The sequence below is a fragment of the Sitophilus oryzae genome, unplaced genomic scaffold (assembly GCF_002938485.1).
Source record: "Sitophilus oryzae breed Bouriz unplaced genomic scaffold, Soryzae_2.0 scaffold_1198_pilon_pilon, whole genome shotgun sequence".
Classification (NCBI taxonomy): domain Eukaryota; kingdom Metazoa; phylum Arthropoda; class Insecta; order Coleoptera; family Curculionidae; genus Sitophilus; species Sitophilus oryzae.
This window is the reverse complement of record NW_022145835.1, coordinates 199,992-217,820: the sequence shown is the minus strand read 5'-3', so window position 1 is coordinate 217,820 and position 17,829 is coordinate 199,992. Positions and strand designations below refer to the sequence as shown.

The window sequence follows — 17,829 nt, the reverse complement described above, 5'->3', positions numbered from 1 at the left end:
ATTTTCAAAATATTTCTGTCAACATACAGGGTGATTTAAACCGCAATACATATGCTTAATACAGTCCATGAAGATTGAGACATTTAACTAAAATTTGATTGTCTGATGAAGCTACCTTTAAAAGTAATGGGTTTGTAAATAAACGTAATATTCATTATTATGCGACAGAAATCCCATACTGTAGCACACAGATTTGATACTTTTAATGATAAATGCCTTCTATTGAGAGACTAAAAGGTAATTGCCTCGTATCAGAGCTATCATAATACAAGAAGAAAACCGAAAGTTAAATATTGTCTTATATTTTCAAAAAAACACAATTTTCTCGTTAGAATTAAAAATTTATTTTAGGTATAGGAAGTTATTAATAATACAAGATTAAAGAACTATTACACAGTACTTCACAGGAAGCTATCGATTGCGAACTAACTAAATCGTTACTAATTACTAATTTTGAAAAGTTCTTTTTAAGATCAAAAAAGGTAAAACTAAAACCTAAACTATCATTTGAGATTAAACGGGAAGTTCTAAATAATGTTGCCTATTCTAAAGAAGAAAAATTTATTTATAACTTTTATAACATCTCTAATTAAATTTGGACGAAAAGAATATTTCTGTTTGCTGTAGGTAATTTTCTCAGGGAAAATACGTAAATAAAAAATGACTTTTTAAGTCAAAAAAAGTTATTTCAAAAAAGGACTGTCCTTTTCAAAAAAGGACAGGTGGCAACCCTAGGTATTTCTGGAATGGAAATTTAATGGCAAATCTACAACTTTCGTTTGAAAATATGTTCCGGCCACCTATGTTTACAAAAATGTCTAAAATGTGCTTTAGCATTGCCTCCATATTCTGAAAAAAAAATTGAAAGAAAAGTCACCAACCACAAAGCTATTATAGAACTGTTTCAGAAACTTGAGTCCCCCGTAAATATTCAAAAGTAACTGAAAGTTTATATAGAAGTAACTGAAAGTTTAAGTTGAAAATCGACGTTGGAGCGATTTTCGAGAACTACCTACTAACGTTTCAACATAAGTATATATGGGATATTAATTATATTATTATATTAGACCTTATAACAAAACTCATCTGACGAAAAAGTGTTAATGTAGTATATTAATATGGAGTAAAAATTTTACTAATTACTTTACTTTTACTTTACTAATTAAATTCCTTCCAAAAAACGATACGCCACTGGCTATTGGAACAATCCAAATGCGCCTAGTTGCCGGGGTCGGAAATTTTAGACTTCTCTGTCTCTTCTGTCCTTGTCTGACACATTGGAATGTTTGATACACTTCCAAGGAGTATTTATGAATGAGATGTTCGGTCTATCTTTATAATGTCTTTGGTTCCGTGATTTTTTTTATAAAGTTTCTTTCTATGATCTACGTTCTTGGACTCTGATGAAGGCCAAAAAAATGGTCGAAACGTTAGACGGTGTATAAAAAAAAATAAATGTACTTAATGAAATAAAAGGAAAATTATTTATTGACCTAAAACCAAGAGAAAACATATATAAAAATATTAGGCTTTCTCTATGGATACAACTGACTAATGCAAGCTGTTGCTAGGATATTCAATTAATTTTAATTGTGTGTTTTAAACATTGTGATTGACCGTAAACTAAAAAGTATAAAGCTTCAGAACCTTGCAATTAGTGGAATAAATTAGTGGTTTCAATTACACTTTATACTTTTTAGTTTACGATCATTCACAATGTTTAAAAAACACAATTAAAATTAATAGAATATTCGAACAGCTTGCGTTACTCAGTTGAATCCATAGAAAAAGCCAATAATTAATTTAATTAACTGATAAAACAATCAACTTTTGGTTTCTAGCCACAATTTCTCTTGACGGAAAATAATCAAAGGACAAAATTACATTTCTCTCTTCAGTATGATTAGTGGAAAAGTTAAAAAGTTTGATAACTTTTTCTACTAATTGAAAATGTCTACCACTAATTTTGACGTTCTGGATGCTTACATTAAATTTAAAGGGACAAACTTCTATGCTATTTGAAACCACTAATTTATTCCACTAACTGGATAAATGGCAACGTCGCAAGTTAAGTGTTAATGTGAATTAGAATTTTATCCGTTAAATATATTCAAAAAGTGGAGTTATCTATGAAATAAATTAGAAAATTCAAATTACAAGTTATAAAGTATATTAAGATAGAACGGGTGAGTGAAAATCAGTTGATTCAGACTTCACAAGAAGGTTATAAGTTTTTGAATATCTCTAAAATACTATCACATAGAAGAATTTGAAGAATTTGCAATATTTAGCAAGCAATCTTACAAGCCATCCCAACGGTGTAGTCAAGTGTCTCAAAATTTACTGCTGTTTATCGATAAAATGACCCAAGAAATTAAATTAGGGGATTTATACACGCTCTTGAATAATATTAACGAAAATGTTTGCAATAAGATTGATAACATCAAGACAGACCTAGATAATCTCAGCTCTAAAGTTGATAAGCAGCTTTTTTACCTTCAAAGTAAAATTGAAGTATTAGAAACAGAAAATAAGGAATTAAAACATCAAGTATATCTTACACAAAAACTTTTAAAGAAAAACAATTTGATAATATATGGATTGCCAGAGAGAAATAGTGAACATCTTGTGGAATCCATAATAGATCTTGTAAAAGAAAAACTCGATATAAATTTGAAGATAGAAGATTTATCGGAGTGTTTCAGACTTGGAAAAAATATAACCAAAGATCGACCTACCATTTTAAGCTTAGTGTCTTGTTTAAAAAGGACGGAACTCCTTAAAAATAAGGGAAAACTCAGAGGAACAAATATATTTATAGACGAAGATTTAGTAGCAGAAGACAGAGTGACCAAAAAGGTTTTAGACGAAAAATTGAAAGAAGCAAAAGGTCAAAACAGAAACGCTAAGCTAAAAAGAAATACGTTAGTAATTGATGGTATTAGTTATACTAGTGGCGATTTTAAAGAAAAGTATCATCAAGAAGCATCCGGATCCAGAACGTTGTCATTTCTCCAAGAAATGAATCCATACAATTATCCACAATCGCAGACTGAGGTAGAAAAACTGCAAACTCAAAAAACTGGAAAATTACTAAATCATAATAATATTGGAAATAGCGAAGATCTACCAAGAGAAGATATACCGGGTTCCGAAAGAAAACGTAAGGTGCAAGACATATCTAATATATTTCCTGAAACGAACGTGAAACGAGCACCTCCGTATCGGACGCGAGCGAATTCCAACAAATCTTAATAAATTATTTTTTTGTGAAACCGTTGTAAAAAGATTAGGATATTTTTAACTATAGATTAAAGCCCCATACTCACACTTCGCTCCTTCCTCGCGTTACTTCCTCGCGTCCCTTCGTTCAAAAATCATATATTTACTATGGGAAAATGTAGATTTTATGCGACTGTGTGTTCCTTCCTCCTTCGTCAAAACGCTACTTCGTCCTGTCACGCGTTTTGGCCTTAGCTCGGCTCTTTTAAATTAAAAAAAAAAGAAGAAAAAAAAATTTAGAAAAGAAGAAAAAAAATACGAAGAAGGAAAAAATGTTATTAAGTTAGCGATTAAGAAAAATAAATATTTATGGAATTTGCAGGGGTCTAGTCGCGAACAAATTTATGCCCTAGCTCAGAAAATTCGGAGAGTAGGGGCGGGTTAAGAGCGCCACTGACTTTAGACGGAAAAAAAAGTCAGAAATCCCCCAAGGTGTATTTAGGGCCTTACAAGTTCCACAAATACATAAATAAAAAAAGTAAATAAATAAACAAAAAAGTCAAGATCTTAGAGAATTATGCAGACATAGGGCCAAAGGAAATATAAAAATAATGCAAACTGATTAGTTTCAGTACCCTCTATTGAAATATAAAAGGAAAATATAGGAAACAGTAAATAGAAAATACCAAATAGCAAATAGTAAATTAAATAAATCAATAAAAAAAAAATTGTGCACCAAGAAAAATATATCTCACAATACGCAAGTAGCAAAATTACGTAAATACCTAGGTACCTTTCGTGATCACGTAAGATTTACAAAATAAAATATATATGTATATATCAGCGCAACTAAATTCAGCTAATATATCAAATTAATCAACAAATTAATAAATCAAATAAATAATACTAAACCAATTCACTAATAATAATAATTAATAATATAATTATTAAATAAATAAATCAAAATAATCAACTAATAATCATGAATTCATCAGTTCAAGAAATTTAGATATCGATAAAAAAAATGAATAGATTTAAATTTTAAATAGAGACAAAAAGAAACTGTGTCAGCTGTATTAAATTTACAAAAAAATTAAAGGAAAAAATAAATGAAATATTATTTTATCAACAGAATTAAGTATGTGAAAATTTATTCTAATTAAATTATAATGTTAAAAAAATTATCTACGTTCAGTATTCGTACGCACCAATGAAATTCAAATCGTAAGATAGGGAAAAAAATAAAAATTGAATTGTACGATACCAAATAGTTGAAAATCTTCTAAATCAAATCAATCTTGGGCAGACACCGTCGGCTGTCAACTGTCAACCGTCGACTGTCAACTCCTCCAGAAAAGTAAAATGGATACAGCGAAAAAAAACTGCTCCAACAAAAAAAACTGGCTCAGAGAGAAGTCTTCAACACAGAAGAAAAACTTCTTCGGCCCAGACAAAAGAAACTTCTTCGGTCCAGACAAAAAACTCTTCGGCTCCGACGAAAAAAAAAAAACCCTGCTAACTCAGGGTTTTCTACGAATCCTCAGGTGATTAATATTATTTCTTCCCCTGGATGGAATGGGGTGCTCAATAAAAAAAAGGCGGGCTGCTTGGTTGACCCACGTCAGCTTTTTGAGGTGAAAATCCCGTCACCGGTAAACCGTAGCACCGTCCAAAAAACAAACGGTAAGATAGGATGCTGCAGTAATTTTTTGAGGCACACTCGAAAATCCCCACAAGGGTAAAAATCAAAAACTTGACAAAAATGACCGAGAGGCCTCTGTACCTCACACTAGCTGAACATAAAGTGACCAAACCAAAGGTAGTTCCAAAGAAAAACGAAAACCTTTTTTGCAACACAGAAATAGCCAGATAAAAACACGAGCCCTTGATAAAATATGGATTGCCAACCATGAGCTGAATAAAGACATGAAGAAAAAGTTATATATTAAAAGGAAAATAAAGTTAATATCAATAATTTATATAATTAATAGAATAAATAAAGTTAACGAGATTAATGAAAGTTATATAGAAATTTGCTTATCAAAACATTCAAAATTAATAAATAACAACAATCTAGAATGTGTGCATGACTCACTTGCCGGATCGATACGATATTTTAAGACAATTATGCTTAGAAAATTCTACCTAAAAAATTAAAATAGAGCAACATAAATTTAATGAGTTTAACTAAGTGACAATAGGCTCAATAATTACTGTTGATTAAATAAAATACAAAAATATATAATCAATTTATTAAAGTATATTTTGGGTTGCCTAATAGTTAATGTTAATAAAATATAAATAAATATTTGACAGTTCAATTCAAAAATTTCTAACCTACGTATTTAGTATATAAACAGAATTAACGGCGGAAAGAATTATTTTATCTATTTCGGCTAAAATAAATATTAAATTGTATTAAATCAAACTAGTTTTGTGCTGCAAAAAAAAATGTTATTAAGTGTGAAATATGTTTAGTTAAAAATAAGGATGGAATAATTACTTTTGTTAACATGTAAGTACGATTTATTTATTCTTGGTTTACTGAATTGAACTGATCGATATTTCAGACTAATAATAATATCAATTAGCGTTAAATTATTAAAGAAAAGAAATAAAATAGTTTAGTGAAATTTTGGCACGTTACAGTCCGTTTACTTCCTCGAAACGGTCCTTCCACGTACTGTCGGTTTTTGGAGGAAGTAGGAAAGGAATTATCACGAACACAAAAAAATATTAAAATATTTAAAATATTTAAATCGATCTTGGATTTCATTCGTAGTTGATTTCTTGATTTGGCAGTACGTCTGTACAGGGTGTCCCATTTTCGTGTGTTTTGCAGGGTTTCTCGTTTATGAGTCGAAATACAAAGATACGGTTTTCACATTACGCTGTTACTTTTTTATGAAACTAAAGATGCTACATACAGATATGTCCTAGCTCTCTTACTTCCTAAAATACAGGGCGAATCTTAAATTATTGCATATTTCGGTCCCCATTGTATCATAACTTATCGAAAAGGTGAAAACGGTCTCCCGTACAGTTTTTTACGTAGAATGCAGTGACGTAACTCTGACGTCTTTTTTTAAATTGACTAAAACTTATATGTTTTTTTAAATACGATATTTTGTATATTATTTTATTTTCCTTGTTACGAGCTTTCTAAAATACTTATTTTCATAAACGGGGTAAAAATGCATTATTTAACTTTATTACATAGTCGGCCGGTTTAAATTAGGTAATCAAAACAATCAACTAATTTATTCGACGTAAAATGTTGGTTATTGGCATGTTATTTAAAAGCAGCACAAGTTCAGTTTCCGTGTAGTTTATCAAAATATCACGATGCAAAGCAAAATTATTTGGTAAAATTAAGTTAAATAAAATAAGAGCCGTTTAGCAGTTTAGCAGTACCTAAATAAATAAATATAGAGTATATTATAATTTTCGAAAGCTCTCGTTAATCAAAGATTAACAAGGCAAATAAAATAAAAAATAATATATAGAGTGTCCTGTTTAAAAAAAGAACATAAGTTTGAGTCATTTTTCGAAATAGACAGCTCCCAACGAAGCACCACTTTCGTCACTGCCATTCTACCTGAAAAACGAGACACGGGTGGTGGGTAAGTACTCAATAGGTAGAACAAAACAAAAATCAGGGTATCCGGTATATACCTGTACATTTAGATGAACAGTCTAATTTTATAAAAGGTATTTCCAACGACCGCATAGTAAATACCCGATATAATACCAGTAATGTCAGAATACGAGTATATATTTCTTATAATATTATATATATATATATATATATATATATATATATATATATATATATATATATATATATATATATATATATATATATATATATATATATATATATATATATATATATATATATATATATATATATATATATATATATATATATATTGTAGATATTATATATTGGTATATTTCTATTCCCGGCATTATACCGGGTATTTACTATGCCGTCGTCGGAAACTCCTTTTATTAAAATTAGGATGTTCATCTAAATCTACAGGTATATACATATATACCCAGATTTTATTTATCTACAAATTGGGTACTTACCCACCGCCCATCACTGACCCTTTTCACCTTTTCGATAAGTTATAAGATAATCGAGATACAAAGGTTATCGAAAAATGCAAAAATTCCTACTAATTAAAAAATAAAAAGTAAAAGAAAGAAATAAGAAATAACTTTGAACTAAGAAGGCTAGGATAAATATGTATTTCAAAGTTATTGCTTATTTCTTATGTAGCATATTTAGTTTCATAATAAGTAGAACAATGATGTGAAAACAGCATCTTTATATCTCTACTCATAAAACAAAAACCCCATAAAACACACACAAATGGGACATCCTGTACAAATAGCATCCTGTACATCGCCAGTCGATATAAAAATAATTCACACACAATAGTCTAAAAAATGGAAGAAAAAAACAATATTGTCTTCATATTTGTGAAAAAATGCAATGTCCATATTTATGTAATCGTAGCGACAAAAATAAAAAAATAGAAATAATGTGCATGATGCCTTTACAAAAATATCTGAAGAAATGGGCATTGACATCATTTAAACGTTAATGATTTAAACTTTACTCTATTGTTGACTCGCCTTGTACATTCATACTGATTTACCGTGTACACGATACTGAAATATTCGGATTTATCAAAAAAAAAATATATTATTAAAATTCAATTTTTATTTTTGACACGACAAAGAATTGCAGTTTTATAAAATAAAAATTATGCGCCTTTCGGATTTTTTAAAAATTTTAGAGGTTACTAGATATTTCGTATTAAACATGTAGCTGCTATATTAAAAATATTTTGTGGTGTGTTGTTGCATAACTGACTAATTTCCAAGCATCGAATAGACGAAGGAAGGAAGCGAAGGAACGAAGGAACGCGAGGAAGTAAGGCGAGGAAGGAGCGAAGTGTGAGTATGGGGCTTAAGATTAATATGTTTTTATTATTTATATTTATTTTTGTTGATAATTATTCTGTGAATTATTTTTTTTTGAGTATTATAGAAATGTTAATAAAGATAGCAATAGCAAGTTATAGAAAAATAAGAAAAAATAAGTAGTGGTCAGAATTATACTATGGAAACGATTAACATATTGTATTTTAGTTATATTTTTAGGATGTATGTATGAATGTAATCTGAATTTGTATTTGTTGATCGCATAGAAAACCTCGCACAAAAAACTTTTAGTTTTTTCAGAGGTAAATTTATGTTTATTGTATATTTATTGATACATTGTAATTTATTGAGTATATAAAATAAATAAACATCATATTATTATTATTATTAACCTCGAGGTTCAGAATGAAGCTTTATACTTTTAAGTTTACGATCATTGACAATATCTAAAAACCCAATTAAAATTAATAGAATATCCTAGCAAGAGCTTACGGTAATCAGTTTATCCATAGAGAAAGCCTTAGCTTATAAAACAATAAACTTTTGATTTCTAACTATATTTACTCTTGACGGATGATAATCAAAGGCCAAAACGACATTCCTGGCAAATTTTAAACTATAATTAGTGGAAATGTTAAAACTTTGGTAACTTTATCCACTAATTGAAAATTCCTACCTCTAGTTTTAACGTTCAGCATTCAGAACATTCAAATTAGAAGATGAAGTTATCGAAACCACTAATTTATTCCACTAATTGCGAGGTTCTGAATGAAGCTTTATGTGTTTTTGCTCCTTACTCTCCGGCATCTTGTAAAATGAAAGGAAATAAAAAGTACGGTCTCTCTGGTTTCCAAATTCAAACTTTGTCTAACTAAGAAGCGATAAGGCAATAAAAATGTCAGTTTATAGAGCGTGTTTTACATGTCTAACGAAATCGAGCCATTTTACACGATTACATTATCAAATTTCTTTATCAAAGATTTTTATTTCATCAGAGAATTTGAGAGTGTAATATGTCGTGTGATTTTATAAAATATTGTATATTAACACTGTCAGATTTCTCATCAAATATCTTAAATAAAAGATATTTGACAAAGAAATATGATAGTGTAATACAAGCCTAACTACCGATCTTGTCTAATTAACAAATTAATGTCTAACTAATAAGCTTATATTGTATCATGAAAAATATTTCTATTTTTTCCTATAGTTATAAAAAAATAATTAAATCAATATCAAAATTCTAATTTATAAATAATAGTTTTGTAAGTTACTGAATTTGTTATGGTTAACCATGAAAACCAAATTAAAACCATATATATTTTAACTGATAATAATAATTTACGTTTGGCAGCTTTAGGTATTCCTGGATTTATATTGCACCACGAAAGAGGCAATATACGAAGCGTAGGCATCCGCAGAATAAACAACTATCACTCCAAACGGCATTATCAAATATATTAAAGCAGATATAAAGCCTGTAATTCGATGGTAAGCTATCTCAGCTACGGATATTGGCTCTGCGTCTAAGTACATGTCATTCGCTCGAAAGATCCGACCTCGTCTCTAGACTCGACACTAAAGCTGTATGTAAAGTATAACATTTTGATTATGTTTACACGAAAGAAAGACAAGTAATAATACAAAGAAAAATGTATGTGGAATGTTTAATTAAACTAGATAGTATGATGATAGCATGCTACCAGTGATTTAAATAAAATGAAATATAAATGCCGAATAAGCACAAAATGAGAATTAGTTGCCGCAGGAGGTAACATTGCATTCTCCTAAAATTTTGTAGGAAGAAATAAGAACTCAGTTATAGGAATCAATACTATGAAAAAATTCTGTTAAAAATTTAATTAAACTATAGAGAATAATATATAATATAGATGGTTTAAAAAAACGTAGAATGTCGAAGAAGCCTCACATGAGAACTAGTTGAGAGAGGAAATATAAAAATTCATTTTTCTATAATTTTGCAGTACAAAATAGTTGACTTGTAAGACTTGTAAGAAGAAGCCTTATAAAAAATTAATATTGTTTTATTTGATAGATTGTTAACTTACAGATCTTGTTTGAATTTTAGTAACTATTTTTCCAACTTCATTTATTTTGAGATGAACTGTCGGCAGTGGTTTAGGATTATTTACAACAGCATCTTTAATTTATACAGTACTACCAGTCATGAACTATGCATGCAAAACATGGGCACTTAAAACGGACATCATAAGAAAGCTGCAGGTCGCACAACGCTCAATGGAAAGAAATATGCTGGGAGTAACCAAGAGAGACCGTAAAAGATTAGAGTGGATACGACAAAAGACACAGGTAATAGATGTCATCCATAGAGCCAAATCCCTCAAAAAATAGCAATGGGTAAGATAATTTGCAAGAAGAACGGACAACAGATGGACCACAATAATTACAGCATGCCACCCACGAAGAAGAAGGCCGAACCTGAGATGTGACCATGATATTAGAAAATTAGCATAGATAGCTAGGGTCCGCATAGCCAACAATAGACAACAATAGATCCAACTACAAGAAGGTAAATATGGGAGGGAGGCTACACCATAATTGGAAATGGTTGAATAAGATTTTTTTTGATGAGGTGAAGAAAAAATATTTTAGTATTTTCCTTGGTTTGTATAATTTCTCGAATGCATCTATATGTAACTTTCCATGATGTTTCACTGCTTAACAGCCCTTGCATCATATTTTTAGTATTAAAGACTTGTTCGCCACTGTCCATTCATTGCAGAGGAATAGTGTGTGTTCACTATCAACTTTCTTGCAATACATGCACAAATTTGAGGTGGATCTCTCCCTTTTATACAAATAGCTGTTAAAGCAACTATGCCCTGTGAATGCCTGAGTTAGAAAATAGTCTGTCTCTACAAAACTTCTCTCTAACCAGGTATTAATGTCTGGTATGAGATCATGTCTCCATCTACCATATCTATCTAGATTCCACTCCTTTCGCCATTCATTCATTGTTTCTTGCCTCCAGTTTTGATGTCCCTATGTATTTCTCTCTTGTCTCCTCTACAAGTAGGTGAATAGGAGGCACCCCGGATATGACATTTAATGCTTCAGCGGAGACCGTTCTATATGCACTGCAGATCTTGAGGTTCACATTACGGTGTATATAGCGTTAAGTTTTTGCCTTATATATCCCTTTGATATTGCGTAGTGCCACACTGGTGTGGCATATAACAGTTGAGAGTGTGCTACACAGGCTAGGATTCTACGTTTAGAAGCAAGTGGCCCTCTTATATTAGGCATCAACCTACACAGTGCGGTCAAAGTTCTTTCCGCCTTTCGTATGACTTGATTTATATGCTCGCCGAATGTAAGCTTTGAATCAAGCCAAACTCCAAAGTATCTTATTGCATTTTTTGGAGCAATTGTTGTATCGAGAAGCTTAAATGAAATATGAGAAAGTTTTCTCTTGGTGGTTAATAAAACCGCTTCAGTTCTGCTTGGTGCTAGTTTTAAACCTTTGCGCTCGATCCAGTTGGCCACTCTTTGCAGTCCTGCATTAGCAACACTCATGAATGTCTTTTCGTTTTTGGCCGTGTTAGTTTTGGAGTGTTACTCCTTCGGCCATAACTGTTTCCAGTAGGTCGTTGTACTGGATGTTCCATATTGTTGGTTCAAGTACTGACCCCTGTACCTGCTGGTTACGTTAATTTGCCTTTTAGCAAGTTTAAGTATCATCTTCAATTAAAATTGTTCTTTCAGAGAGATAAGATGTCACCATGTTAGTCAGAGTGGCATCTGGTGACACCATAATTGGAAATGTTTGAATAAGCTGAGAATGATAATGATGATGATGATGTCAAAGTTTACACTCAATGTCTCTCTCTGCCTCTCTGCAGTCGTAATTCGATTTCGAACGTCAAGACACAAACTTCTACCGTTCTCATTACATCAGACACCGATAGGCTTTAAAGTTGTAATTTGGTATGTACTTTTGGGTCCAATTTGGTCCTAAAGGGAACCGCCATCTCGTACATATTCCCTTAAATTTGTCCTGGATTGCTAACTTCTCATTTTTTCTTTTGAGGTGTATAATACTTTTTACGTGCAGCGAGAGCTGAATCTGAGCTGGAGCCAATATGGAACTCACTCTCTCCTTAGGCGCACTAGAATGTCACCCACAAAACATTCACCCCTGCCATTCCTATCTGGACTCGGTGTACGCCTCTTCTCAAGTAGACGTAGGACTGTTTTTTAGTTATTTCTTTAGTTATATTAGATACCTCTGCTTAAACCCACAAAATTCTAAAAGTTACTGGTTTGTGGAAGTATGCTTTGGAATTAAATAAGACAATAGAAAATTTCATTAATGACTTATATTTAATTAACAATTATAAACAATCAATGTAATTGGCTGTGACAGTCTCGATTATATGAGATTAGATATGCAACTGGAATACTTAAGTGTTTCTGCTTCGGTTGGTTGGGAGAAAGGCCTCACCCTCTTCGCTGCACTCGTCCGCTGGTGGGTAGCGTGATTGTCCGGCTAACGTTGGAGAGCTTGTGAGACTCCACCAGTCTCAGTGCGTGAGCTACTTATGGGGAGGGTCAATTCTCGTATCTTCCTAGAAGATAACAAACAGCAGTATTCTACTCAACACAATTGATAAGTACCCAGTTTTGTGGTGGTGTTCTAAATTACCAATTGAACTGTCTGTTGGTTGCCAATGAAGGTACAATAAAAATAACTTATGATTAAACAACATATTAGTGATTCAAATAAACAATAATCAATATCTAAATCCAACTACTAATTATTATAGTAAAAATTATAATTAAAATTTAAAAAAGAAAATAGGCAATGACAGTTTAAATTAGTTATAATTGAAAAGATTGTCTAAATTATTTAAAAAGAATACAAAGAATATAAATTTCATAAATGAATGAATTTTATAAATGAATGGTTTTTGCTGCCGAATTACTAGAATACAATATTTCAAGGCAGATGACGCATCTATTCAATAATTTTTATTCGAATAGTTTTCAACGAATGTTTTCTTACTAGCTATCGAATTATTCGAATGAATTGCAACTATCGAATGTTTCGATAGTATTCATTCGATAGTTCCCACTACTAATATAGATGGTTTAAAAAAACGTAGAATGTCGAAGAAGCCTCACATGAGAACTAGTTGAGAGAGGAAATATAAAAATGCATTTTTCTGTAATTTTGCAGTACAAAATAGTTATAGAAAACCCACGAACGAGATAAAAAATAATGGAGACTTGTAATAAGAAGCCTTATAAAAATTAATATTGTTTTATTTGATAGATTGTTAACTTACAGATCTTGTTTGAATTTTAGTAACTATTTTTCCAACTTCATTTATTTTGAGATGAACTGTCGGCAGTGGTTTAGGATTATTTACAACAGCATCTTTAATTTATACAGTACTACCAGTCATGAACTATGCATGCGAAACATGGGCACTTAAAACGGACATCATAAGAAAGCTGCAGGTCGCACAACGCTCAATGGAAAGTAATATGCCGGGAGTAACCAAGAGAGACCGTAAAAGATTGGAGTGGATACGACAAAAGACACAGGTAATAGATGTCATCCATAGAGTCAAATCCCTGAAAAAATATAATAAAAATAATAATAATGGGTAAGATAATTAGCAAGAAGAACGGACAACAGATGGACCACAATAATTACAGCATGCCACCCACGAAGAAGAAGGCCGAACTTGAGATGTGACCATGATATTAGAAAATTAGCATAGATAGCTAGGGCCCGCATAGCCAACAATAGACAACAATGGACCCAACTACAAGAAGGTAAATATGTGAGAGAGGCTACACCATAATTGGAAATGGTTGAATAAGATTTTTTTTGAGGAGGCGAAGAAAAATTATTTTAGTATTTTCCTTGGTGTGTATAATTTCTCGAATGCATCTATATGTAATTTTCCATGATGTTTCACTGCTTAACAGCCCTTGCATCATATTTTTAGCATTAAAGACTTGTTCGCCACTGTCCATTCATTGCAGAGGAATAGTGTGTGTTCGACACTATCAACTTTCTTGCAATACATGCAAAAATTTGAGGTGGATCTCTCCCTTTTATACAAATATCTGTTAAAGCAACTATGCCCTGTGAATGCCTTCGTTAGAAAATAGTCTGTCTCTACAAAACTTCTGTCTAACCAGGTATTAATGTCTGGTATGAGATCATGTCTCCATCTACCATATCTATCTAGATTCCACTCCTTTTGCCATTCATTCATTGATCTTGCCTCCAGTTTTGATGTCCCTATGTATTTCTCTCTTCTCTCCTCTATAAGTAGGTGAATAGGAGGCATCCCGGATATGACATTTAATGCTTCAGCGGAGACCGTTCTATATGCACTGCAGATCTTGAGGTGTATATAGCGTTAAGTTTTTGCCTTATATATCCCTTTGATATTGCGTAGTGTCACACTGGTGTGGCATATAACAGTTGAGAGTGTGCTATACAGGCTAGGATTCTACGTTTAGAAGCAAGTGACCCTCTTATATTAGGCATCAACCTACACAGTGCGGTCAAAGTTCTTTCCGCCTTTCGTATGACTTGATTTATATGCTCACCGAATGTAAGCTTTGAATCAAGCCAAATTCGAAAGTATCTTATTGCATTTTTTGGTGCAATTGTTGTATCGAGAAGCTTAAATGAAATATGAGAAAGTTTCCTCTAGGTGGTTAATAAAACCGCTTCAGTTCTGCTTGGTGCTAGTTCTAAACCTTTGCGCTCGATCCAGTTGGCCACTCTTTGCAGTCCTGCATTAGCAACACTCATGAATGTCTTTTCGTTTTTGGCCGTGTTAGTTTTGGAGTGTTACTCCTTCGGCCATAACTGTTTCCAGTAGGTCGTTGTACTGGATGTTCCATATTGTTGGCTCAAGTACTGACCCCTGTGGTACTCCGCTGGTTAATTTACCTTTTAGCAAGTTTAAGTATCATCTTCAATTAAAATTGTTCTTTCAGAGAGATAAGATGCCACCATGTTAGTCAGAGTGGCATCTGGTGACAACATAATTGGAAATGGTTGAATAAGCTGAAAATGATAATGATGATGATGATGTCAAAATTTACACTCAATGTCGCTCTCCCTCTCTCTGCAGTCGTAATTCGATTTCGAACGTCGAGACCCAAACTTCTACCGTTCTCATTACATCAGACACCGATAGGCTTCTTAAAGTTGTAATTTGGTATGTACCTTTAGGTCCAATTTGGTCCTAAAGGGAACCGTCATCTCGTACATATTCCCTTAAATTTGTCCTGGATTGCTAACTTCTCAATTTTTTCTTTTTGAGGTGTATAATACTTTTACGTGCAGCGAGAGCTGAATCCTGAGCTGAGCCAATATGGAACTCACTCTCTCCTTAGGCGCACTAGAGACAATACCCACAAAAAATCCACTCTCCTGCCATTCCTATCTGAACTCGGTGTACGCCTCTTCTCAAGTAGACGTAGGACTGTTCTTTAGTTATTTTTTTAGTTATATTAGGTACCTCTGCTCTTTTCCGTATTTTACCTCTAGTATATTTTGGGCCAGTTTTGAGACGGCTTCAAAATTTCCCATTCTTTCCGTCACTGCTCTCATGTCGACCGATTTTAGTCTAGTATCTCTTCAAATAAAAAGCACGGTTTAGTTTAAAACGCTTGTCGTTTTTATCGATGAATTAAAAAACATAGAGTGCATTAAACATCCGAGCCTGTTTCTGGCACCGTACTAGCGATTTAAACGGCCCAGTAGAGGTAACGATCGAGTGGCTATTGTTCGCTCTATAAGAGCAAACTTAAAAGGCCGATTACCTTTAGTTATCCAGACTAGACCTGACAAATTATTAGCAAGATTGAGTGGTAAGAATGGGTTTACATTTTTTTGTTACCCGGCTGTCGAATACATACAAACAAAATGTGCTTTATTTTAAACAAACGAGAAAATAATGCACATAGCAAAAAAATAGGGGGGTGGGGGTATTATTAATAAATGTAAAGAATAATGATGATTATAAAATATGAAAAAAACTAACAGTGTACCATGTTGAAAATTCTATGTAGTAATGAGAAGAGTGATAATTAGGAACTTCAATAATAATCAATTCATCTTTTCAAGAGAAAGCACAGCAGGATTTTTGTGATTTATGGATAAAGTACTTGATAGTATCAATGGATTAAAGTAAAACATGAAAAGGAATTGAAGTGTACAGTTTATTCATACACGTGTTATAAACGGTTTTAGTCAGCTATAGAAGCTATTTAAAATGATACATTTTTGAACGAAAGAAAACAAAAAATTGTACCTCCTCCACCAAAGAAATGGAATCATTCTCTAGAAGCAAATACATTTAAATTACCTATACCGCGGCCTTCCCATAAGTGCAATGAGAGAATTTATGTCCCAGTATTGAAGGAGGACAGAAAATCGAGTCGAATGGTTTCAAGACATAGGTTCATCCTTGTTTCGTCAAACCTCCTACAAACCAAGGATAGACTTATGTAGGAAATGCATTGAAATTCTATAGCCATCCTTTAACATCGGGACAGGAATTTAAGCGGTACCCTCCGTATAGGTAATTTAAACGTATTTGTCTAGAAGGTATTTCATATTTATGGGATGACTTAAAGATGGGGGCACGGCCCAGCTACGTCGAAACACCGGTTTCCATTAGAACACCGGAGTTAAGCGACGACGTAAGGCGATACTAGTGGATGGACGGGTGACCGGTTCGAAACTTTGTATCGTGCTGTTGTCCAAAAAAAGACAAAAGTGTAAAATCTATTGACATACACTGCTCATTCACGCCGGTTCGAGGCTGGATGAGATCGGATATCTCGTGAGTAAGAGTCGATTTAGACAGTTGCCAAAGTCGGTAGGCCATTGATCATGATATGTGGCCGAGGACCGCAATTCGGATTCCGCGTAAACAAAGTAGGCCCCGTCCAGATTAGCCCTGACAGCAAAAAGGAGACGTTAACTGAAATCTTTACTTTACTTTACTTTACTTAAAGATGGATGGGATTCAGTTTTTTTGCCTACAGAATCAGGATCCCAGAAAATATTTTTAGTTGGGGTACAAAATGTAAAACCTAATGCAAGATTGTTTATAAATTCGCTAATTTTCTATTAATTACTAATTTTCTAACAAGCCATTCAAAATCTTCTAATTGTAAAAATTATAATTCTCAAGCTCCAGATGACTTAAAACATAATATTAACTTCTAAATCTTCTCAGCGCATAGTTAATTTCTAGAAATTTCTGCTTCCGATTATACCTTCCGATTATACCTAACCTAACCTAACCAGAATATGGCTCATTGCTTAGAAGAGTAAAGCCAACTTATACTATGTGACATAAGAGAGAGAGAGAGAGAGAGAGGTATTGGTTTATAGAGCGCGTCAACAGCGAGGGTTTTTTAGCGCTCAATAATAAGCTTTAGTTAATATGAGGTTATTTTAAATTATTAGAAGTTTTTTCGTTATGTTGATGCTGTCTAAGAATTCCATAACTTTATTAATCTTCGAAATATTAAAAGGCGCAAAAATATTCTCATATGTAACAGCATTAAAGAATCTAGACATATGGGAGGCAACAGGTAAGCATTCAAGAAGAATGT

The 17,829-nt window shown here is 32.5% G+C and overlaps 1 protein-coding gene across 1 annotated transcript; it reads right to left on the bottom strand.

Moving 5' to 3' along the window:
- Positions 1–11,316: 11,316 nt before the first annotated feature.
- LOC115891768 lies at positions 11,317–11,739 on the bottom strand. Its single transcript, XM_030912331.1, has one exon. It carries the CDS (start codon positions 11,737–11,739, stop codon positions 11,317–11,319), a length of 423 nt encoding a protein of 140 aa, XP_030768191.1.
- Between the last annotated feature and the right edge of the window lie 6,090 nt (positions 11,740–17,829).

Bases quoted from the DNA above. Each gene is read 5' to 3' on its own strand.
- LOC115891768 (XM_030912331.1), bottom strand. From the start codon at position 11,739: ATGAGTGTTGCTAATGCAGGACTGCAAAGAGTGGCCAACTGGATCGAG.